This window comes from Myotis nattereri (assembly GCF_964212035.1).
Source record: "Myotis nattereri genome assembly, chromosome: 12".
NCBI lineage: Eukaryota > Metazoa > Chordata > Mammalia > Chiroptera > Vespertilionidae > Myotis > Myotis nattereri.
In genome coordinates, this window is record NC_138087.1 from 26,531,447 (window position 1) to 26,557,376 (window position 25,930).

The 25,930-nt window shown below is 39.9% G+C and overlaps 1 protein-coding gene across 2 annotated transcripts in view; it reads left to right on the forward strand.

Annotated features, from left to right (window-relative positions):
* The window catches only part of FREM1 (FRAS1 related extracellular matrix 1), a gene marked incomplete at both ends in the record, with an annotated part of 120,585 nt that overhangs the window by 49,335 nt on the left and 45,320 nt on the right, over positions 1–25,930 (forward strand). For both annotated transcript variants that reach the window (XM_081103710.1, XM_081103711.1), the window contains 6 exons: positions 753–949; positions 4,643–4,865; positions 7,710–7,854; positions 11,723–11,868; positions 14,514–14,705; positions 18,253–18,517. In XM_081103710.1, the coding sequence (XP_080959836.1) occupies positions 753–949; positions 4,643–4,865; positions 7,710–7,854; positions 11,723–11,868; positions 14,514–14,705; positions 18,253–18,517 (1,168 nt within the window). The remainder of the gene's footprint in view (positions 1–752; positions 950–4,642; positions 4,866–7,709; positions 7,855–11,722; positions 11,869–14,513; positions 14,706–18,252; positions 18,518–25,930) is intronic.

Here is a 25,930-nt window from a genome sequence, read left to right on the forward strand (position 1 = left end):
ACAACATAGAGCATTTTTCTCTGATTTAAGACAGTGTCAAAATACCAAAACAGCGGGTCAGCTCATTCTACTCAGTCCAACCAGTTGCTTGATATGGATGTCAAGCATGCAGATGATTGACTGACTTTGAAAGAGATGGTTCCTTTCTTTTATTTGATATTTTTAAAAATTGCACTTGATTAAACCCTCTGTTGGTAGAAAATTAATATGTAAATGAGAAATTGAGGCCCCCGGAGAGGAAAGGTAAGTCTGCAAAGGGTAGGTGGTTTCCAAGCCCACACTTTTAACTCAGCACCTCGCTTAGAAAACATTAGACTCCTGGTCTTTTCATCTGACAGCGATGGTACAGGGAACTTCCTTAGTTTCTGGTAAAGGCAGAGAAATGGCCTCTTTTCAATGACGCACGACAAGAACTGCTCCCACAGAAGTGGTTTTAATCAAGAGAAGATTTCACTGACCTAAGTGTATGAAGAATGGTCATGAAGTCCCTGCCCATCCTGGCTAGCAGTTATCAGTTATGGCTCTTCTGTTTTCCATGCAAATTTTACCCCTCCTGTAGGATTTATGGATATCCGTCTTTATGTCAACAGCTGTTAGTCTTTGTCGCAGCCCCTGAGAGCTGATTCTTAGGTCAACTGCCATGATGTTTTGTTTGATTTGCTGAGAAATAGTCTGTTGGCTAAAGGATTAAGGCCTAGTAGCTTGGAAAAAAGGCTTTTCTTATTCACCAGCTTACTCTTGGTGTGCTCCAGCCTCGTTTCAGTGGAAAGACATGAAGGCTTTGCATGTTAACTATGTGCAGTCCAGGCACCTGAGGGTGGAACCAACGGCTGACCAGTTCACGGTGTATGTCACAGACGGGAAGCGCCGCTCCCTGGAGATACCGTTTTCTGTTATAATCCACCCCACCAATGATGAAGTTCCTGACTTTGTGGTGCAGAATATTACCGTAAGATCAGAATTTTCTATTTCTCTTTTATCATTTTCTGATTTTATTTTCACCTTGTCTTGTTTACACAGGTTCAGGTGTACTTAACACATCAAGTTGATGAGGAGTGGGGAGGGAAAGTAACAAATGTCATGTAATGCAATCACTTAAAATAGTCTAATAATCATTATGCTAATGATAATAATTGCTAACATATAGCAAATGCACAGATGCAATTATAATTGCATGTATATAGGATAAATACTTTCTAGGTTGTAGGTACTATTCCATACTCCTTTACATGTGTTCATATCCTCACAATAGGCTTTTAGAGTGATGCTATTATTATTGCAATTTAGTAACTGAAAAAATGAGGCATAAAGAGGTTAACTAAGTGGTCCAAGATTATAGAGCTTGGAAGTAAGGGGTACATAGGGAATTTGCACCCAGTAGTCTGTCCACACCACACCCTCTTCAACAATGCTCATTGCAAGGACTCTTGACTCACAACTACAGGCATCTTATTTTATATAGTTAGATATATGAAATTAAAAATAATATTTGAACCATTCTTTTTATGCAGATTCTTTCTTTGTTCTTGTTTTGTTGTTAATCAATATTTTTCCAATGATTTTTTTAGCAATAGTGGAAGGGAGGGAGAGAGACACAGAGAGAGAGAGAAACATCAATGTGAGATAGACACATTGATTGGTTGCCTCCTGCACACACCCCAACCAGGGCCTGGGATCAAGCTTGCAGCCGAGAGGTACATGCACTTGATTGGAATTGTACCCGGGACCCTTCAGTCCACAGGCTGATGCTTTTTCCAATGAGCCAAACCAGCCAAGGCTCTATTTATGTAGTTTTAAAACTGTTTTTATATAATATCATTTGTTGGTTTTATTTAAAGATTCAGATACATAGCTAAAATGACCCATAATATCACCCTCAGATAACACCTGTTATTTTTTAAATAATAATAAAAAATAATGTTATTAAACAAGTCATAATGTTGATAAACATATAAGTGAAATATGAAATTCTCCCTTTTCAAGAGCTCTTACCCATAGTCACTCCCCATCAGTTGAAATTTTAGTAATTAATACTACCAAAAAATGTCTATGCACATGCCAGTATGTTTATGTGTGATTTTTCTACATGTTTTTACTTACAAATCAGGGACCTTATTATACCTACTACTCTCCACTTAAAAAAAATAACTAATTATGTATGATGGAAAATTTTTTATATCAGCATAGAATTCTTTTTAAACACTTTAATTTTTTACATATGATGATTTAATCCACACAAATATATAGCCAATTCTGATTAAATGGATGAGCCCAGACTTTGATCCACGTGAGGGAGAAACATCCATGGGCTGCCTCCAGTACACACCTAAACGCACAACCTAGGTACATGCCCTGACTGGGACTCAAATCCGCAACCTTTTGGTGTACAGGACGACACTCAAACTAGGTGAGCCAACAGGCCAGGGCTCTACTACATCTTAATGGTGTGTGAGAGCCACTCCCCAGTGAGATTTAAGTGCCAGCTCCTGCCTTTCTCCTTCCGTTGGAACATGGGTTTCTCTGAAGCTCACCTATGTAATTATGAGACAGAAAAAACCTACAAATCATTTCCTCTATACCTACCTCTATTGTCTTATATGTATGTAGGGTTTAGGGGTGAGGTTTCTGGAACAATTAGGCCATTGGACACTGTTCCATGCTCTTCTCTGAAGGTAACCATGTCTTTTCCCCGAGCATTCCGTAGAGAACCCATTGAAGACTAACAGATGTGGAGCCCCATGCGTTATTAGCAGAGCTGGCTTCAAGTGCCAGGTGATTTTTTAAAAAGTCATTTATTTTGCTTTCTTGTCAAAAAGTTTATTTTGTAGACAGCCGGGTTTCCGTCAAGTTGTGTGCAACCTGAAAAAAAGCTGGGGTTTTAGTTTAAGTTATTATAATCCATTTCTAAATCTACTAGTGAGTATCTGTATTTTGTGTTTATTGATCTAAACCTTTTATTTATCATCTCAATAAACAATTAAATGGGCACCAAAAAAAATTCCACATTTTTTTTAATATAATGTCCCAATCATCTTGTGCACTGATTTACCATTTTGCCACATTGTGAGTCTGGGAATCCCAAGCTCTCTGAAGAAGGGTAATTAGAACATATGTTTAGATTGCTTTATTCAATTTCTTGGAGGAAAGAACAAGTTAGATCAAAGTTGATTTCATAATTATATCAGTGTGCATTAAATTGTGATGCCATCTTCATCCTTAATAAGAAGGGCCAGACTTTTTTTAAAGAAGGCATAATTTTAGCTCATGTATCAGATATGGCAAGTAATTCTTCTTTATGCAAATTCAGTGAAAAGTGGTTGCAGGAAGACTGTCTTTAAAGTCAATAAGAGAGCCCTAACCAGTTTGGCTCAGTGGATAGAGCATCGGCCTGCGGACTGAAGGGTCCCAGGTTCGATTCCGGTCAAGGGCATGTACCTTGGTTGCGGGCACATCCCCAGTAGGGGGTGTGCAGGAGGCAGCTGATCGATGTTTCTAACTCTCTTCTTCTTCCTTCCTCTCTGTAAAAAATCAATAAAGTATATTTTAAAAAATATGAGAGGCTGAAAAAAAGGGCATTTTCACAAATCTAAACCATGTACATCTTAACCTGCTCAGCCATAATGACATTCCTCATCTCCTCTTCCCTTTTGCACTTCCTGTTCATCCATATTTAATAGCACTAGACATTTCCTTCCTGGCATTATAATTATTGATGGACAGGCCTTCACAGTTCCATCTAACATTGACTCGTTAGAATATGTATAGTCTCCACAAAATATAGCACAGTGACATGGCAGATTTCTGATAAGCAATGTTAAATTGATACACACTTTTTAATTAGATCTTGCTGCATTTCAAAATATAAAACAAATATTTCTTTGTTTATTTTTACTGTAAGAGAAGACCAAGACAGCTAAATACAGCTAGTCAAGTTGTAAATGAAATAAAAACATTCAGTTTGTACTTACAGGAGTAGGAAGCCTGATGGGTGTGAGAGTGGAGGAAGGTAGTTCAGGAAAAGTAGAGGTGTGAGGGTGGGGGAGAAATGAAGGGTCCGGATTAAAATTTACACCATGATGCATCCAGAGGACCCTTCTCAATTATTGTTGGTTTTAATAGAAATACAGAAGTTTTTGCAGTAATGATAAAAATATAAAAACACCAAAAAAGATACCCCCAGTGTGTCTAGCAGATATTTGTGCCATTTCTAAAACAGAAACATAAAAATTGTAAAAGGAACGGGGTCCAGCAGGTTAAAATGACAGCTTAAGATCTGAAGGTCTGTCTACACTCAGTTTTACAAGTGAACTTCTCTGTAACTTTCAGAAAGCAAGCATCTTTTGGTTGCTTTTTTCAGAACTTTAGAATGATGAAATTTTATTTGTACACAGACAGAGACACACACTCAGAATATTTTGTCCATCATAGAAATGAATAAACTGTTTTGAAATCTTCAGCAAAAAAAAAAAAATATGAGAGAGATTAATAGATTTGTTGTCATCTCCTAAGGTTATGTTAAAACAGACATATTTAGGACTCCTGACACACAAATCTCATGGACAATTTGCAGCAGCATATCTTAAAAGCAAAGAAAGACCAGTATCAGTGTGCACACAGCTGACTTTTCTGACTTGCCGTTCAGGTGTGTGAAGGTCAGATGAAAGAGCTGGATTCTTCCGCCATCCATGCAGCCGACCTGGATGTGCCCGAGGACCCCTTGCTCTTCAGCATCCCTCAGAGACCTCGCCACGGCCTCCTCATCCACGCGGTGCTCAGCAAAGACTTCCCTCAGCATAAGCAGCCAGCCAACCCCGGCCGGATGCATGAACTTGTTTACAACTTTTCCATGGAGCTTCTCAAGAACGGTATATCACGTTCCACTTGGATTTGCTTGTTACTGACTGAATAATTTAACCCAGAAAGGACAAAAATTAATCGGAGGAAGAAGAAGTAAAAGAATGGCATTTACCTACTTTATTCATTTGTCTTTCAAGGGTTTTCTCTGGGCTCTGCATTAATGTAGGGCGTAAGATCCAGCTAAAGATAGTGGGCAATTGAAAAGGAAATAATATGTTTCCATTCACTTTTAGAGCATCAGTAAAGATGATATATGTGATTTTGCGTATTTTAGTGCAAGCTTTTAACGTCATAATAAAAATTCCTTTTTAAAACTATTGAGATCATGGCACTAAACTTGAAGAGATTCATCTGCCAAAATTTCCACATTTGAACCATATATATAATAATTCATTATTCTCTGAGGAGACAATTTCCTCTTTAAGGAAATGACGCATTGGAATAGTAGTCCGAATTATATTTTTAATTAGGTGTTTAAAAACATCGATCAGAACCCATTTTCTATATGTGAAAATACTTTAAATCTTCGAGAAAAGTGTGTGAGTCTAGATTCACTGCCTACTCGCTTTCCTTCCTGTCTTCACTATTCTGTTCCCCAGCCTGAGGGTCCTTCCCTTCCTTCGCCGGCTGCCAACACTGTGCCTTCAGAACCAATTTCCTACTGGCCTCCTCCTTGGACCCACCCAGGCCCTCTGAACTATTCCTTTTCTATGCCCATGTTAGCACTTGACCAACATTTCCTACTGTCTTTTCATTCTTCCTCTCCCCAACTAGAGTGTAGGCCAGTGATGGTGAACCTTTTGAGCTCGGCGTGTCAGCATTTTGAAAAACCCTAACTTAACTCTGGTGCCGTGTCACATATAGAAATTTTTTGATATTTGCAACCATAGTAAAACAAAGACTTACATTTTTGATATTTATTTTATATATTTAAATGCCATTTAACAAAGAAAAATCAACCAAAAAAATGAGTTCGCGTGTCACCTCTGACACGCGTGTCATAGGTTCACCATCACTGGTGTAGGCTCTCTGCCCCAAGGCTTATTTTGCAATAGTTGTACAATGTCATCTCATGTTTGAATTTGGAAAGCTAATTCATATATTTCTCAGTTTTTATCAATTGCAAAGATAAATTCTGGAGCTTAAATGATGTTACCAATTAAAACCATGTGTAACAAATAATACAACATATTGTTACAATATTCTTTCTAAATTTACAGCAGAGGAAAAAGGAATAATAATTCAAATTTTACTCTTAAAAAAGTTTTTAAAAAATAACACTCATTGATTACTGTTAGGGTAAATAATTATATATTTACTGTATAAAGTTTGCACTATATAACCATTTTAAATAAAAAATAAAAATTGTTCATATAAATTAATATTTTGATGATATTCTCAGGGATTAGATTTTCACCTCTTTTTTATTTTTGGTTCATTTATGACTACTTTCTTTTTTTTTTAACTTTAGTGCAGTCTCACACACATTTCCTGACCCTAAACATATAGAACTTATAAAACTGCTAGCATTGCCCCAGCCAGTGTGACTCAGTTGGTTGTCAACCCATGCACCCAGAGGTCACCCATTTGATTCAAGGTCAGGACACAGGCTTGATCCCCAGTAGGGGGCATGCAGGAGGCAATGAATTGATGGTTCTTTCATTGATGTTTCTCTCCCTCTCCCTCTTCTTTTCCCTCTCTCTCTAAAAAAAAATCAATTTAAAACATATTTTAAAAAACTGCTATCAGATTATACAATCTGTTTATGATTATTTTAAGCATCTTTTTTACTTTTAAAATATTAATTGAAAACATGGTTTGTGTTAACTACAGTTTTTCATTCTATAGACATACTGCACTGTGATTTTATACAAACTGTCTTTTATTTTAAACTATGCAAATAACTTAATTTCTTGATATTACAAGTTACATATCAATAAGCATATTTTACATATATTTATATAACATAAATCTTGGTGTACATCTCAGTATTTCTTTTTCATAAATTTTTATAAGATTACTTGGTAACAAAAGGTGAGCATTTATAATATTTGTATGGGAAAATGGCCATTGCCACCATATGCATAAGCATGCCTATTTCCTAGTCAATAATGAATATTATTTTTTTAAAAACTTTGCATATTTATTAGTCAATAATAGTTTCTCATTGTTATCTTGATTTGAAAAATTCTTAGATGAGTAAAGTTGAACCTATTTTTATTTTTATTGACCATATATGTTTCACCTTTTGTAAATTACCTGATAATGCCATTTGCCCACTTTTTCATAGATTCAGATTGATGTTTAAGAGATAATTAAATATTAATGTTTTATTTTTGTCACATATTGTGAATAAGATTTTTCATATTTCATTTGCCTTATAACTTACGTTTTAAAGTATAGAAATAAAAAATTGTGAGTCCTCAAAAATTGTTCTTTCTCAAGACTGTTTTGGCTTTCTGTGTCTCATATTATGAATAAGATTTTTCATAATTCCATATGAATTATTTTGTTTTTTTATTTGAGGTGGGGATTTTAAGTATAATTTTCCCCAAGTAATGTACTAATTTTCTATTTCATGTGAGCACCTTGACACCTTTTTCTCATGTAGTTTATCAAATACTATACCATTTTCTCATTTATTTTAAATAGGCCTTTATCAAATACTAAAGTATTTAAATAGGAATTTTTAGATGAGCTAAGAGGATATTCTTACTGCACAAAACAGTTTAATTTCACCCTGTTGCACTGATTAATGATGGCTTGGAGATTAAACACTTATCTGTGCTATGTTTCGGAATTGTCCAATCACAAGAAAGATTTACTTTCTCCCTTTTTTTCCCCTTTTCCAGGAATGAGGTTGATGTATGTGCACGATGATTCAGAGAACCTTGCTGATGACTTTACAATCCAGTTGTCAGATGGGAAACATAAGATACTTAAGACCATTTCAGTAGAGGTCACCCCGGTCAATGATGAGAAACCCACGCTGAACAAGTAAGCTACCTGAAGAGAGTCCCCTTCAGATTCTCTATAAAATTCTGATCTGGAAGGCTAGGTGTAAATGCAGCCTTATTCTGAGAGAAATAAGTCTTTTGTTGCTGCTGTCTATCACAGTCTGTCCCACCTACCCAGGCACCTAGAACTTACGTGCAAATGTTAGTTAATGTAACTACTTCTTAACAATTCTCGAATGAGCCCTTTAATTATTTGGTTTTTCTCTAAAAGTTCTACTTAATTTTAAACAATTAAGAATGACTGAACATACAATATAAAATGATCAGTATATTAAATATTTAAACACATGCACCAAAGTGTAGTTAATATGTAGATTCAACTAAAATGTGACACTGTTAACTCCAGAAAGTCCTCACTGTGGATTTGGTCAAACCTTTAACTAAGAGTGGCTGAGGGAGATATACCAAAGCCACTTCTATTACTTGGTATTTCCTTGTCCACCAGCCCTCTACCATGCTCCATATGAATCAACATCCCTGGCCACCTGATGTAAAAATAATAGCTCTTTAAACATTCTGGGTTGATATTATTAATTGCAGACTTTCTCAGGATCTCCCTCTGTAGTTGATCAGAGTGTGATCATAGGGTACAATCTTTATCAATTATATTTCTACTAGAGGCCTGGTGCATGAGATTGAGATTTGTGCACTGGGGGAGGGTGGTATTGGGGGGGCCCCTCAGCCCGGCCTGAGCCCTCGCGCAGTCCAGGATCCCTCAGGAGATGTCCAATTGACAGCTTAGGTTCACTTCCTGGGGGGAGCGGGCCTAAGCTGGCAGTCAGACATCCTTTGCGCTGCTGCGGAGGTAGGAGAGGCTCCCAACACTGCCACTGTGCTTGCCAGCCATGAGCCTGGCTTCTGGGCTTCTGGCTAAGTGGCGCTCCCCCTGTGGGAATGCACTGACCACCAGGGGACAGCTCCTGCATTGAGTGTCTTCCCCCTGGTGATCAGTGTGCGTCATAGCAACTGGTCTTCTACCGTTCGGTCGATTTGCATATTACCCTTTTATTATATAGGATAGCTCCAGCCATTTCTCTTATTATTGGCAACTGGACAAGTTTAGACGTTTGTTTTCCAGTGATGAGTGTAGAGAAGTGTCTGCCCTTTGACCACCTTCATCTCTATAGTCAATGGTGCAGTGAGAAGCTGAGTAGACAGTCCAAGTTTTCATCAGGAAGTGAACAACTTTCTGAAAGTGTGTAAACTCCCAGAGTCTCCTCCACTTTGCAGAAAAGAGGGCCTCAGACAAGTCCCTGCCAACTTTCCTGCTATTATCTTAGGGGCCACCAGCAAGGCCCTTGAAAAGCATTATGGGAAATACTGATGTCAGTATTTTGGAGGGTTGCATCTCAGACGTCAGTTTGACTAAGAGCACCCAACAGAAATTTCTTCTCTAGCTAGAGTGTTGGATTGGTATCACTTGATATTATTTATAAAAAAGAAAATAGGAAGGATATTGCAGTATTATGAAACCTCCTTTCTGAAAGAGGTGGAAACTGGTGTTTCTTAAGTGCTTATTATGTGATAGTGTGTTTGATTCTTTCACAAATATTATGTCCTTAAAAACACCAAAATTGGGGGAAGTAGATATTATTGTCCATATTAAGAAAATCAAGACCAGACAGGTAAAATTACTAAGACACTCAATTCTATCTAACTATTTCTTGCTACAGTCTTGCTATTAAACTTCCTGGGATAGCTTCACCTACAGAATCACCAAATCTCTTCTGACCCTGCTTTGAAATCCCTCCTTTCTCTTTCCTTTCTTCTTTCCTTCTGTCCTGTGGTGAGGAAGTTATATTCCCACTTCTCTTCCTTCCAGCTGTGTCCTTGGGTATATCACCTCTTGCCTCCTCCCAGAATGCACTCCATAATATTTTTTCTTCTGCATTTCCAATATCTCTCTTTTTATTCCTCTTCTAACAAAACATAGGGATAGAGTTAGTGGTTGAGCAAGCAAATCCTGGAGCCAGATTGCCTTGGTTCAGCCACTTACTGGTGGTGTGACCTTGAATACGGCCTTGAACATGTTACTTAACCTCTTTGTCAACCTCTTTGTAAATGGGGATAATAACATATCCTATTCACAGGGTTGTTGCAAGGATTAAATCAGGGGTGGGGAACCTGTGGCCCGTGGGCTATATAAGTACTGTAAAATCATTTGTCTGTTCCTGCCAAGGCATTAGGGGTGAGTTAACTAAATGTTGGACCAAATATAGCAGGCTAATTTTTAAGTTGATAGTTTTATATGGCCCGTGAATGATGTTATAAATATCCAAATGGCCCTTGACAGAAAAAAAGGTTCCCCACCCCTGGATTAAGTGAATTAAACTATGTAAAACTGCTTGAAAAAATGAGCTAGTGCATAGTGAGAGCTCATAAGTGTTAGTTATTATTATTACAAGCAGGTATCCTCATTCTGAAACTACAAAGATGACCCATTTCTCATTTATTTCAAACTTGGGGGGGGGGCAGGAAGATATTAACCAAAAAACTTGTTTGCATATATGCATAACCCATGGACACAGACAATAGTGTGAAGGCCTGGGGCAGGGGACAGGTAAAGGCTAGAAGGGATCAATGGGAAAAAAAGGGACATATAATACTTTTAACAATAGAGATAAAAATAAAAGAAAGAATAGATCATGTTCACTTCCTCCATTTCTGCCCACTGTCTCCATCCTCAACCGCTTTATTAAAGCTGCTCCCTTGATTCCTACCAAATGTATTGGCTCTTCTCATCTTACTGGACCTGTTAGGGCATTTGACACCAGTTCTTTGACATTCCTTGTGGATGCTGCAGTAAACTCTGTTGGTTGCCTGGGCCACATCCCCACAGCCCACCTCTGACTGCGGCTGTGGCGGTGCTGAAACATGCTGTGCACACTGTCAGCGCCCACCCCTTGTGCCCACACTGTGCTGCTCCCTTCTCTGCCTCAGAGCTTCTCTGAAGCAGCAGTGGCCCATCCAGCTGGTGTTCAGGCACAGCGGAAGCACTCGGGACAGCCTTTGACATGTGGGAGACAGTGGACAGATAAATATCCCAGCCTCCTAGCCTGCAAAGCACAATTTGAGGCATATTTCACACGTTTCTTCAAAGGATCCCAGCAGCACTCAGCCCCACAGCAGTAAAAACACCCTTTGTTGCTGCTTCCTCCTTCCTTCTCTCCCTCCTCACTCTATCTCCTATTCCTGGAAGTACTTCCCAACGAAATTACCTGCAAAGTTCTTGTCCTCGGGTCTCTTTCAGTGTAATTCAGACTATGGCACACTTTCCTCTCTACTTCTCCGTGAAGAGAACACTAGCTATGTGACAGACCCCGTAGTAAATCCTTTCACAGATATTACCATGGAGACGGAGAGGAACGTAGAGGGCCACCAATTACCCAAATATCACCAAACTCCTAGTGGCAGATCATAAACCATTATCAAAGGACCTCTGTGGGTGTCTAATCTCTGTAAGTTTCTGTCTGTAAAATTAGAGCAATCATACCTGAACCACTTACTTCATGGAGCTGATGTTGTATGAAAAACAATATTAGAAACAAAATAATTTTATAAAATAAGTTATAACATAAACTTGTAAAGTTCTATATGTGTGTAAACAATTAGAAGTATGTGATTACCTCATAGCATATGCATTGTTGCTGACTGTCTTTTAGGACTTCTATGTGTAAAGGGAAATGAGAGGCTGTTGTATGAGACTGACTCATCATTTTCAGTCATTAGGATATTGAATATTATTTCCTCGTTGTTGAAGACTGGAAACTGTAATAGTCATTATGAGTGTCCCCTGCTAAAGCAATACCTTCTATTTTCATATCAAGCCAGACGCTTTCTTTTTACAGGAAGGCTGAAATTACCATGGATATGGGCGAAACTCGTGTTATTTCTGGTGCTGTTCTTTCAGCCACAGATGGAGACACTCCCAGGGAGGAGATTTACTATCTATTTGACAGGCTTCCCCAAAACGGGCAACTTCAGCTTAAGGTTAGTGGCCTTCTTACCTTTATTTTTCAAAATAGCTATCGCTGATATAAACTTTCTCAATTCACAAATTTCTACAACTGAATTTATTCTCTAATAGCCATATTTTCCCCAGAAGTAGAACATTTAATTTTCCTAGTTTGGGGATAACTCACACTATTCTAAATTTTCTTACTGAATTCAGGGTAAATTCAACCAATATTAAGGTTCTTCATTGCTCCCTCTTTACTGAGATTGTACCTAAATTTGGGGGGAGGCGGAGCAAGTTGCTAGGGTAAAGCTAGTTGTCTAGTTTCTGCTGAGAATCTTTAAAGTATCTTCATTCCCACCAGATTTTTTTAAAAAATTTAAAATAAATTTTATTCTTTAGAGCAATTGTTGTGACTATCAATAAACTGACTTTAAAGTTTATATGGAGAGGCAAAATGCATAAGGAAAACAACATCAAAGGAGAACAAAATTGAAGGACTGATACTATCTGACCTTCACACTTGCTATAATGCTGCAGTAATCCAGACAGTGTGGGATTGGTGAAAGAACAGACAAATAGGTCAGTGAAACAGGATAGAGGTCCCTCAAATACACACACACACACACACACACATACACACACACACACACGCAGCCAACTGATCTTTGACAAAGGAGCAGAGTCAATACAATGGAGAAAAGATAGTTTTTAACAAGTGATTCAAACCGTGTGCCTGATGCCCAACACAAATTACAGATCAGACACTTGCAAAGGTCACTTGGGTAATCCATCAGTTGCTTATTTGAATGGTGGATTACGGCGGGCAACAGCCACCACCATCCATCCCCAGTGTGATTATCTGACTGAATGCTTAACTCTTAATGCCATATAGACACTCCTCCATAGGCAGCAAGGATTCATTCTGTGTGGAACAGCTTGATCGCCTTAGAATAGATTGTAGGTACTATAGAGAATCAAAGTGAAGAGCAATCACTGATTTAAATTGAGGTACAGCTGTGTCCTTAATTCATTTCAGAGAGTAATGAAGCAGAAATGCAGTGAGAGCTCACACATTTGGGTGGCTTGGGAACTGAAGTGTTTTTGGATACGCGGCAATCCAGATGGGTCCGGGTTCCCAGCATGGCGCCACGTAATTCTCTCCCAGCTCTTTAGGGCATCTCCAAGACTCTCCAGAACCAGGGACCAGGCCTCCAGGCCTCCTGGAATGTCTCCAGGTTTTTGTTTTCTTGTTGACTTCCCTTAGTTTCACCACCTTGAATCTGACTCTCTTCCTCTTTGGTGGTTTGCAAATGACTTTGTCAAGTCAAAGCTCGCATTCCGGAGTGCAAGTGGGGAACTAGATGGAGATAAGAGAGCAAAAGATATCATTTTCTGTACGGACTTTCTGAGAAAAGATTACAAAGGAAAAGGTTAAATACAGTTGTAGGCTGACCAGTTTAAACCCTGAAAGAGAATCTGTTTTTAGTAATTAAATTTGCAAACAGATCTTAGGATGGAAACAGTGAGCTTAATTATTACAATGTAATTAATTTTTACCCTGTGAGCACTGGAACAGAACATAGCTGTGTACAAATATCAGTTGGGAAAACATCTTAAAAAGAGGACACTTTACCAAAAGAATGGCAAAAAGAGAAGTGGTAAAACAGCGAGAGGAGAGGAGGACAAAGCAGTTTTGCAGGAACTGGGAATCTGATGAATTAATGTGTCAAGAAAAAAAAAGAGTGATTTAAATTTCTGTTTTAGTCTCTTAAACCAGACAGGAAAAGTGCAAGATAATATCATAAAGTAAATTTTTAAGATAGTATTTTTCTTGAATTATGTCAAGTGACTTTTATGGCTTATTCTTGGGGAAAGCTATGTGTTTTGAGGGAATTATTAATCACATACAGATTTATTATTATAATACTTTCTAATACTCTCGGTTGTCAACTCCTCCTAGCATAAGAGCCTCTTTTAATTGAATATACCACAATTTATGAACTGAATTCTGTACAAAATATATGCATAACTAATGTTGACTTGTTTTAAAACAATTCTGATATTTGCAGTTAAATGTTTTTGCTGACTCAGGGTATAAATGCAGATAGTAAGAGAGAGCTTGATCATTTTCCTTTGGCTTTAGCAAGGCTGTAAAATGTATAACAAATAAGTACATCCATTCTATTTTTGTTTTAGCTTCTTCACCCATATAACAAACCAGTTTGATCATATAGTTTTTATTAGTTGTACAATGATATGAACTAAAGAAATAGAAAACCCCAGGTGAAACACATTTAATATTTAAAGAATCAATTCCAGTAGCTCAATTACCCACCTGCTCTCATTAATTGGAATATTTAATCAGCTCTGATTGCTTATGATAAATACCTCGCAAGTAGCATTGCTGTTGAATTGCCACAAAAACCCCCACAACTGTGTGAAAACCCTTTGGCTGACACTATTCTCCCCACCACCCCCCTCCGCCCCTGCCGAAGTCTTAAATTGTTTTAGTATGTCTGTATGAAAGGAAAAACAAAGGTAAGTGGTAAAAAAATTGAACTGGAGTTTCTCTGAACTATCATTTATACTGGAGGTTTTCAGGGAATATAGAAAATGTTCACTAACACAGCTTGGAGATAGAAAGCATGGGCAGCTGACTAACGCTGGCACCTTTCAGACAGGGAGGGACTGGGTCCCTCTCCACCCTGGCATGAAATGCACTCAGGAGGAAGTGGACCTGAACTCACTGAGATACACTCACACCGGGGCGATGGATTCCCCAAACCAAGACAGCTTCACCTTCTACCTCTGGGATGGCGACAACAGGTCACCTGCATTTGACTGTCAGATCACCATCAATGATATGGGAAAAGGTAAAAGCATTTCTACCCAGGTTTACTGGGATCAAGTTTTATAACCAGAAGTGAGCTGTTGTAAGCACTCCAAGTTTTCCCTCCCTCCCTCCTTCCCTTCCCTTTTTTCTCTTCTTTTCCTTTTATTCTTTACATCTGAAATTCCATCATTTATGATTCAATCCTTTGGCCCCTCACCTACTTTGCCTGAGATTTCTGAGGTTCATGACAGTAGCCAATATGTTTGTTATTTTTTAGTATTTACAAAAAGCCTATTGGCTATCCAGACTCATCCACAACATGACTGCACACCCTACTTTAATGACCAGGGTGTTTTGCTTTAAGGAAAAAATTGCTAAATCAATGTGTTTTATCATCAGAAAGTGAATTATTACTTGAACATGAATTTCAAAGGAAGGGAGAGAATGAGCAAGGGAGAGTAAGCCCTTGAAACCCAATGTCACTACCCCACACTTCTGCTTAGAGATTAGTGAGGAGGGTAAGGATCATATTTCATTCATATGTATATAGTCTAGGATCTATATATTTCCAGGACCAGGCATAGTCTTAGAACCTCAGTACGTGCTTGATTGACCGAATACTTCCTTTTTATTTATTTTTTAACTAGTGGCCCAGTGCACGGATTCTATTGCACATTGAAAGAAAATCTGGTGCAGGTGAACCAGATTCGGAGCTGACAGGGCCCAAGCAACAACCTAACCCCGTGGTCGGCAAACTGTGGCTCATGAGCCACATGCGACTCTTTGGCCCCTTGAGTGTGGCTCTTCCTAAGCCTTAGGAGTACCCTAATTAAGTTAATAACAATGTACCTACCTATATAGTTTAAATTTTAAAAATTTGGCTCTCAAAAGAAATTTCAATTGTTGTACTGTTGATATTTGGCTCTGTTGACTAATGAGTTTGCTGACCACTGATCTAACCTACCAGTTGAAGCATCTTCCCCCTAGTGGTCATTGTGCATCATAGCTACCGTTCAAATGGTTGAATGGTCACTTAGGCTTTTATATAGATTTTTATTTATTTATTTTTTTGCCTTGGCTGTCAAGAACCCCAGAGCTAAATCAGATGCTTAAGTGCAATAAAAATCTTACTTAATGTGCATGGTAAAATTACAGTTCTCCTGAATCTTTTAAAACAAAATTTAAGTTAGTTTGATTGATTGTGAGATGTTTATTTTGAGCTGTATAATAATATATTTTATTTATTGGTTTCTCAGTTGTAAAAATGTATATTCCATCAAGATGTCTAATAAGTGACTCTCAGATAAGCTAGATGTTTCTCTCTGCAAAAATAAGACTTGTTCATCATAAATATACAAGTAATATATCAGGGCAGACAACTAATGTGTTAGGACAGACATCTTCTCATCGCCTTTGCACCATACATTCCTGGGGAGCGGGGTGGGGGGAGGAGGGCTATGTTCCTCACAGACATCTGGGGACTCTTTCTAGCTAGGATTCTTCATCTCTGAAGGCCTTGGAGTCACTCCAAAAGTGAGATACGGAGGAAAATGAGAGGATTTCTTGGGTGAGGCTTGGAGACAGGTACCTGTCTTCTTATATCCCAGTGGCTGAATTGCAATTACTTTCTAGGCTAAGGGGAGGCTGAGCAATAGAAACTAGTTGCCTGCCCCAAAAGAAAAGGAAACCAGTCTGCCTCAGCTGACATGTGGTTATTTCCTAAAAGGACTTGTGAATACATTAAGCTGTTAACATTGTCAGAGGTTCCGAATTTATTCTCTTTGTTTCTTTTTTGAAAAAATATATTTTTATTGATTTCAGAGAGGACGGGAGAGGGAGATAGAGAGATAGAAACATCAATGATGAGAGAGAATCATTGATCGGTTGCCTCCTGCACGGGCAATGCCCACAACCCAGGCATGTGCCCCAACTGGAAATTGAACCATGACCTCCTGGCTCATGGGTTGATATTCATAGGTTCATCTCTCTTTGAAACTACACTGAATTGTTAGACTAAATCATAACCCTAATATTGAGCACTTGGGTTAATTTCATTTGCGAGCTATTATATAAATAACAGGCCCTCCAGGTGTGCGTGTCTTCTGATTTGCACAGTGGCCAAAATTATGTCCAAAAATGTCTCCAGATATTGCCAAATGTCCCCCGGGGGACAGAATCACCCCTCATGAGAAGCCCTGGGCAAAAGTTATATCTGCTTGCTGTTTTATTTTTACTTCTTAGTTCCTCATGGGACAGAATATATTTTAAAAGTTTTATTGACATTTATCTATTTAAAATTAGAATTGGTTTGGCATTTACTTCACTCACATTTCCTTTTGGCTATTCACCCATTTAGTGTTGAAGTATAAGAAATCCCTATATATTGAAGAGAGGAAACAAAATAATATAGAGTTTTAGTTTGTGCTCTTGAGTCAGATGGCTTGAGTAGAGACTTTAGCTCTACCTTTTATTAATTGCGTAATAATTAATGAGTTAGCATTTCTATACCTTAGTATCCTCCTCATTTATAACCGGGGAAATATGGCAGTCCACCATCTTATAGCATTGGTGTGACGATGTCAGAGGCCCGAGGCCTGTGCCTGGCACAGAGTGGAAGCTCTTTATTTTAGGTATGATCATATTTTTGAATGAATAAAATTGGATTATAATCCTTAATTTGTGGAACTCTGTATCGCTGTCCATGTGTGACCCACTCTGCTTCACTCATTCATTCATATATTCTTCTAAAAATACATAATAAACACCTATGCAACCACCATTCAACTCAGTCCCTGAACAGTATGAACAGTAACCACCATCTACCTCTTCCCATCCTCCATCCTGACTTTTGTGCTCATTTTTTTCTCACTGTTGTTTATAGTTTTCTGGGACTTGCTCACGAAACTAATAAATGTTAGTAAGCTGCATCTCTCTGGGTGATTGCAGGGAGCTGTCGTTCATCCATTTTGCTATTGTGTAAGATTCGGTTGTATGAATAGACCACAGTTTGTTTATATGATATTCACTTTTTAAAAAGGCATTTGGGTTGTTGCCAGCGTTTTCAATTAGAAGCAGTGCCGCGGTGACCTTTCCGGTCCCCGCCTCCGGGGTGCTCCTCTCCGGTGCACAGCTGGAGTGGAATCTCCGGGTCAAGGCGCACGTGATATTCAACTCTTTACAAATTAATGCCCAACTGTGTACCAATGTGTTCTACCAGAATCACAGGAAGGATGATCTTGATCTACATCCTTTTCAACACTTCACGTCACCAGACTTCCACATTTTTCTAATCAGTCGATTAGGAGATGGCAATTTATTGTGATCTTGATTTGTATTTCGATTATTGAGATTGAGCATCTATTTGTATTTTTATTGGCCATATGTGTTTCCTCTTCTGTGTAATATCTACTCATAGCTTTTGCCTAATTCTTTCATTAATCATAGTTACAGAAACCTTTCTACCTCATGCTAGTTTTGATTTCTGCACAGTTTGGCCTTTGTTTTTTGTGGGGTTTTTTTTTTTGTTGACCTTGGACATTTTTTTTTTAAAATTTGGGTTCTTGACCACAACCTCTTCTGCCCTGTAGGTGATATTGTCATCCTTGCAAAGCCACTTGTGGTGCCGCAAGGTGACAGAGGTTTCCTGACGACCAGCACTCTCCTGGCTGTGGATGGAACAGACAAGCCTGAGGAACTGCTCTACGTCATCACCTCCCCACCGCGATATGGCCGGGTGGAATATGTCCACTACCCTGGGGTCCCCATTATGACTTTCAGCCAAATGGACATAGCAGGACAGGCAGTCTGCTACGTGCATAAGAGGAAGGCACCCGTCCACAGTGACACATTCAGGTGAGCCCCTAACTGTTTCAGAATTCCTTCCCTGGCCCAGCTGGCCTGACTCAGTGGTTGAGCGTTAACATATGAACCAGGAGGTCAAAGTTCAATTCCCAGTCAGGGCACATGCTTGGGTTGCAGGTTCGGCCCCCAGTGTGGGTTGTGCAGGAGGCAGCTGATCAATGATTCTCTCATCATTGATGTTTCTCTCTCTCCCTCTCCTTTCCTCTCTGAAATCAATAAAAATATATTTTAAAAAAAGAACCCCTTCCCTGAATTAATGCTTAGAAAGATGAAAGGAAGGGAAAATGAATCCTTTTCCAGCTCTGGTATATCTGTGCTCTTCTACTACCTAGTTGTATAAAGGTGAAGGTGCACAATTAAAATGACAGCAGCAAGGCAAGAAATGAGGGCTTGTTTAAAAATAAACACATAAGCAGATTTCAATGCAAGCTGTTCTATGAGGAGGAATGTAGAAACATGAGGATGCCTTCTAAAGGGAGACATAGAAAAGGAACTTACCACTTTTTTGAGGATTTTTCCTATATGAGGGAAAGGTATTTACTAGTAAACATTTGGCATAAGCAGATACTGCCTGTGACACAATGTGTTTGGGTAACTATATCATAAATCATATTGTCATACAGTGGATCATATTTCCCCATAGAAACAATGTTATGATGGGGGGCTGTGCACCTGTTCAAGGATTGTGCATCAAATAAATCATTGGGATGAAAAACAATCTGGTGGAAAGGCAAGGAAACGACATTAGTGAAAGTCTACCTTCATTTAAAATACTGAAATCTGTTTCCAGTCACTTAAAGCAGGAGAAACTCTAGAGGGCCCGTCATCTGGCTGTTCTCAGAGCTGGCAAAGTCAGCGTCCTTGAGAGAAATGCAGGTCTTCAGGGCTAGGATAAGAACCAGGAAATCCTGGGCTAGCCTTTGGGGGAATCATGGTACATATCCAACCCTGAGTTTTACCAATTAAGAAGGAGGCCCCGAGAGCATTGGTTCATCTGTCATACCTGCAGGGACTCTGAATAACTTTCACCATGTCAGACAGAATACAACATTCAAAGGAGTGTCATCCAATAACATAAATGCAGCATACTCCTGTATTACTCAATGGTTCCTCATAAATTGTAACGTGTACCAGGACACCCAGGTTCAAATACCACACTCTGTCATACATTTTTATCCATCTAAATTCAATAGGTTTGCTGTGATAACCACAATTTAAATGCCAGTCAAAATGATTTTTGCTTGCTTTTTTTTAGAATTAAGAATCAAGGTTTGGATAGTTTAATAGTTAAACAGAAAAACCCAAGGAAGTTTGAACGAATACCTTTTTTTTTTATCTCTTGACAAATGTCCTTAACAAGCAGATAATCATTTAATTAATCAATATCTTCAGAACCAATTCAGTGCTTGAATGTTGCTAGTCATCAACTAAATAAAACAGGAGATGTAGGGATTCCTTTTCACACTGGTTCTTTTGCTCAAGAAGTGATGCCGTATAATGGTTGAGGCACAGGCTTAAGGTGAATTGCTGCCTCCATTACTCGGTCCATTTACTTGCACTTACTGCCTCCCCTGGCCCTGATCAAGCCACACTTCTCCCTGTGCTCCTGTTTCCTCTTTTGTGAAAAGGAATGATGCTCAGCGTACCTGCCTCCGGGTTGTTGGAAGGTTTCAATGAGCTTATACATATAAAGTACTTAAAATAGTATGTGTCGCTCGGCGTGTGTGGGTCAGTGGTTGAGCATCGACTAGTAAACCGGGAGGTCATGGTTCGATTCCCAGTCAGGGCATATGCCCCGGTTATGGGTTCGATCCCCAGTATAGGGCATGCAGGAGGCAGCCAATCAATGATTCTTTCTCATCATTGATGTTTCTCTCTCTCTCTCTCTCTCTCTCTCTCTCTCTCTCTCTCTCTCTCTCTCTCTTTCTCTTTCTCCTTTCCTCTCTGAAATCAATACAAATATATATTAAAAAATCAAAACAATATGTGGCACAAAAGAAGAACAAAATAAGTACTAGCTGCTATTATTACTACTGTTACCATTTTTTATTATAGCCTTTCCTGGCACCTTTTCCCCTCCCATCTTTACAACACCAAACATAATATTAAGGGAGGAAAGAAGTTACATTGTTCTTTTCACCCCATTAACTACTGGACAGTGGTGCTTCTTGGTTTAATCCATGCCTATTAGATTCAGGGCTTTTAATTTTTTGCTTGTTTCTAGAACCTTTTGCTCTCCTCTATTCCCATTCCTCCCCGTCAGTACCCACCAGATAGTCTACGGAAGACATCACTAACTTTATTGGAGAAGCCAGTAATCCTGCTGAAGAATCCAATGGATAAATGAATATTAGGTATTAATCAAATGGTGGTAATGAACTAAGAATGGAAAACAAAATCTCCACATTTGGTGATACTTAAAAACTTACCTGATTCACAGCCATAGAAAGCCTTACTAGAGGGCACTTTAGAAATCATTTATCCCAAGAATCTCTAAATTTCTAGATCCTCAAGATCTTGAGGATCTAGAAATTACCCAGGAGATTTATAAAAATCCCAATTCTTGGGCCTCCGTGCAGAGGAGGCTTTGGTAAGTCCTGTGTGAGGAATCTGTGTGAGATGGATGCAGTGAGAACCAGCCATCCCTAGCCTGGCCCAGTCCCTTGTTCTAAGTGCGTTCTGAAGAGCTTTGGGGATATCCAGAAGACACCTCAGGGTTCCCAGAGACAGAGAATCAAGGGGCTGAATTGGCGGGGCCCTGGGCCCTCACCCCAACTTACTAATAGAGCTTTGTTTTATTTTGTTAGAGCTTTGGGGGCCACACTGGACTTCTTCTGAGCAAGGTTTTCTTTTAGCAAAAAGACGGTGGCCCTGTGGCCCAAAGTGAGTGATAAAAAGATGCAACATGAGTCAGGACAGCCCAGGTGGCAGGGAATCAAGAGTGAGAAGCCACTCCCTTACTATTCCCTTCAGTGTTCTTTGTGCTTCGTATGGTTGCCAGAAGGACATCTCAGGCCCGGGCTCATATGTCCTGAACAGCTTTTCAATATTGACAGTTTTCCCTTTTTAACAGAGAGTACAAGCCGCAGACTCCAAGCCATCAGGCAACAATAGCTAGCTAGAATTAAAAACATTATTTTCTTATATGTATTTTGTAGTCTTTATGGTGGTTTTTAGTAGTTAAAAGGTTTCCTTTTAAGTACATGGATTGAAGTAAAAAACGTGAGTTGATATGAAGCGAAGTATTAGGTAATAAGAGTGCAGGTAATACAGGAAAATGGCCAACATTATGAAGGTGATCTTTGAATGACTCAAGAGTAGGCGGCAGGTCTACAGGGAGAAAATCAACAGCAGAGGTTGAACGCATTGATGGAGCCCAATCCTTCCATTGACACATGGCAACGATAGCACTGCTTTACCCCCGCATGCACCGCGCAGTGTGCTACCCCCTTTTCCGGATATCATTCCCTCCACCGCCACCTCGAGAGCGACGGTTTGTATCCATTTTATGCCTGCAAAAACTGAGGGTCCCACAGGCAAAGAAAGCCACCCCAACTGAAAGTCCAGAATCAGAGCTGCGTTTGGGCTGAGACCTCCTTTTGGAGAGTTCTTCCCATGAGACCTCACTGCACCAATAACTGGTGGAGACTCTTCACTCTGGGGAAGGAACCTCCTCGCTGTGTCGTTCTGAGGTTGGGCCAGCACGTTTGCATATTTATAACGGAAGAGCCTAGCATCTGCCCCAGGCCCTCGTTTTAATCTTGTCATTCCCTAACCCAATCAGGGGCGGCTGTGCTGTTTGTCAAGCGGCGCTGAACCAAAGCCGAAAGCCTGTTTTAATGAAAGTGTGATCGTGGTGCTTTTTAAAAATTAAATATAGGCAACCAATCTAATCACCTAAATTTATGTTGCTTGCTGTTAAATCTGGCAAGAAATTTGGCTTGGGTCGGAGAGATAAATTCTGTGGTAGAGGATCCCCCGCCCCCTTCTCTGTTTAATGTAAGGTATGGCAGCATTAATTAAACGGGGAAAGGGGGCGTTTAATGATCAGATTTTACCTTCTGCAGAAATATTTTGTGAATCATAAATTTCCCCCGCATTGTTTGGTGCTGCTGGCCTGGAAGAAAGATTTGGCAGCACATTCTAGGACAGATGACACCAAGTGATTAGCAAGCTGACTTCAGCTGCTGGCAGCCGAGCACGAAAAGAACATGCTAATGTCCTCCATTTTGACATGCCGGCTGGACTCCCCCTCCCCCCCCCCCCCCCCCCCAAGGAACTGGCTCTATTTATGATTCCATTTTTATCCTTTAAATGCCATGACAGATGGCAGATTCTTCAGCCAACTCTATTGCCAGGAAATGCAGAAAGCCTGAAAGCACCATGGTGATGGTGAAATCAGACCAGGCAGCACCAGGACAAATCGGAGAGTCATCCCCCAGATTTCAGGAGAACAATGGTCATCTTGGCTGCGCCTCTTCTCGGGGAAGTGTGATCAAGGAAACAAAACAAAATAGACCCACGGAAGGAGCTGCTACCTGCTACCACCAGCTTCCGAGTCTGGGAATGGGTGCCATCACGGCCATGGCATCGCTGTTTGGCAGCTTGAGGCTGTATTTGGAGGGTTTCTTTGCGGGAGGGAGGGCAGGAGGGGGACATTTGGAAGGTCATCTGGTTAACCTTCGCAGACGTGAACAGCGCTGCCCTCCTTGCACTCGAAGGTCCTGCTAGGCTCACTTTGACGGCTCACCCTGCCTCTGCCCCCGGCAGTGTTTCCCTGCCTGTGCGTAGTCTGCATTGTCACTTGTGAAAGTGAATGATGGGTTTGAGCCAGTCATGTTTAGAAACTGCATCCCTTTCACCACTGGCTGATTAGCTTTAGGTCAGTGCAGACAGCTGCCTGGCTGTCCCCGCTGGGAACACTGGCCTCGGTAAACATATTTCTTTCTCTTCTGTGGTCCCTGCTCTGCTTGCCCTCGCTCCCATCTGTCTGATGTCAGGCAGCCGAGTTCCAAGGCGGGCACACCTCTGTGACCAGGCAGGGAGGCGTTTGAGACGGGCAGCTTGGATCCTAAGGCAGCAGCAGCAGCATCCTCACACAGGTCGCAGGCTCATAGGTAAATGCAGCCGCCCTGAGACTGAGCTCTGTGGACCCGGTTGGTCAGGCATTGTCGGGGTGAGTTCAGTCTCCAGAGAGAAAAAACAGAGTCAGAAACTCACATTGGCGGCCTCTGATCGAGCCCCTGGCAGTGCCCGGAGCTCCCACCCAACCTCCTGGCTCCTGAACCCGCCTCCCACCTGCCTTCCCCTCCCTTCTCCTGGGAGAGTTGACGTGCTTTAATGGGGCACTGAGTCTTTAATTCCACAATTAATGCTAATACCAGGAACATGTGGCCCTGGGCTGAAATTTGTCCTAAACCATAAATGGCTGGCTGAAAATTCTCCGTAAGAGCACATTTTGATAGAGGGATCTGGTAGGGAAGAGAGGGCCACTTTATTTGTGGAAGAGGGTCCGTGGGGAGGCATGAAACGAGTTTCTGGGTGGGGTAAGTGGGAAAGGGGGAAATTGGAAGTGTTGAGGGAATGCCTAGCCGCCTCCTCGTTTTGCCTCTGGTCTGATGACAGGCTCCAGGGAGGGCATGAGAAAAAGTAACAGGAAAACAACAGAGTAAAGGCATCACCCCGCGGAAAGCTGTCCCTGAGAAGTAGACCATGATTTTCATACCTAAAAATGCACATCTCTTGACCTTTGACACTGTCAAGGTGACTAATAAGTAAAAAGTTGGACACATATTTTTGTGGGTGTGCTTCTATTTTCTTTTTTAAAAAACACTAATTTTGTTAACACTTCACGATTCAGCAGTGAACTTACCCTATTTGCTTAGAATACATTGATTAAAAGTTCAGTTTGAGGAAAGGAAAGCTGATGGTTTTGTTTTAAGGCAACAAGGTGAATTTTGTTCAACCTATAATTCTAAAGTTAATGTGATACCCGTATTCAAACTATAATGCTGTGGAGGGAAAAAAAACACACACACACACAGAGCAGGCTCTTTACAAGTCTAGGTATGTGAAATGTTGAGATTTGCTGTATTTGTTATATTTCTCTTAGCATTTTAAACTCTTTGGACATAGATTCCATTTTCTACCATTATATTTTCCTTGTAGGCAGAATCATCAACTAGATTATTAAAAAGCTCAAACATTTTAGCTCAGCCTTCAAAGCAAAATCTGGGTCAGCCAAACTCATCTCCTTCATTTTGTGTCCAGCTGCTCTTCTCCCTCAGTCCTTTGCCTCGGGCCAGCTGCTCCACTGCTTGTGTCCGCACAACCTGGTTCCAGGGTCCTTCATGTTCAAAAGCAAGGCAACAACCCTCAAACCTTGAAGGACAAGACTCATTTTTGCAAAGACTAAAGAACTTGTTAGTCAAATTTGTCAGATTCGTAAAATAAATATAAACCCCATTTCTTCTCTGGTTAAAAAAAGAACCTCCAACATGGGGGGAAGTAGGAGAGAATAAAGGGGGATGAATAACAACGGAAGGAAACTTGACTTTGGGTGGTGACTACACAGTACAATATATAGATGAAGAATTGTAGAATTGTACACTTGAAACCTATATTATTTTATTAGCCACTGTCACCCCAATAAATCCAATAAAAAGAAATAAAATAAATAAACTTGACCAAAATAAATAAGTAAATATGACCCACCATAAAGTTCTTCTATAATTTAAACTAATCTTGCTATATTCAGCTGAAATTATTTTGAGAGATTTTTACATTCATGTAAAAATGTAAGAGTGTGTCCACCATGAATATTTCTAGCAACTATAGTACCTGAAGAAAAACTAATAGACACAACTCCATGATCATTTTGAAGTACATTTTGGGGGTCTATGGTGAATTTGTCAATTTCATTTTGAGAGTAGTGATTTCCTAACTTTGGAGTTTTAATAGTGCATTTTGTTTGCTGAATTGAATGACATTCTAAATTTTCCTTAAAATAAAAATCACACATTGCAATTCTCTAAAGATCATTTAAATTAGTTTTATTTTGAGATTGGCAGTGGTGGGTATAATGCGATTTAGTGATCAATAATAATCAGAAGCACATTGTGGTATCACAAACTCAAGATTGAGAGAGAGATTTTGCTTACCTTGAATTTACATCATTTCAGCTTTCTTTCTTTTTTTTATTGCTTAAAGTATTACAAAGGCTATTACATATGTGTCCATTCCCCACCCCCCCAGCCCTAGACAGTCCCCTAGCCTCCCCTATCCCCCAGTGTCTTATGTCCATTGGTTATGCTTATATGCATGCATACAAGTCCTTTGGTTGATCTCTTACCCCCCTACCTCCTGTCCCCCAACCCTCCCTGGCCTTCCCGCTGCAGTTTGACA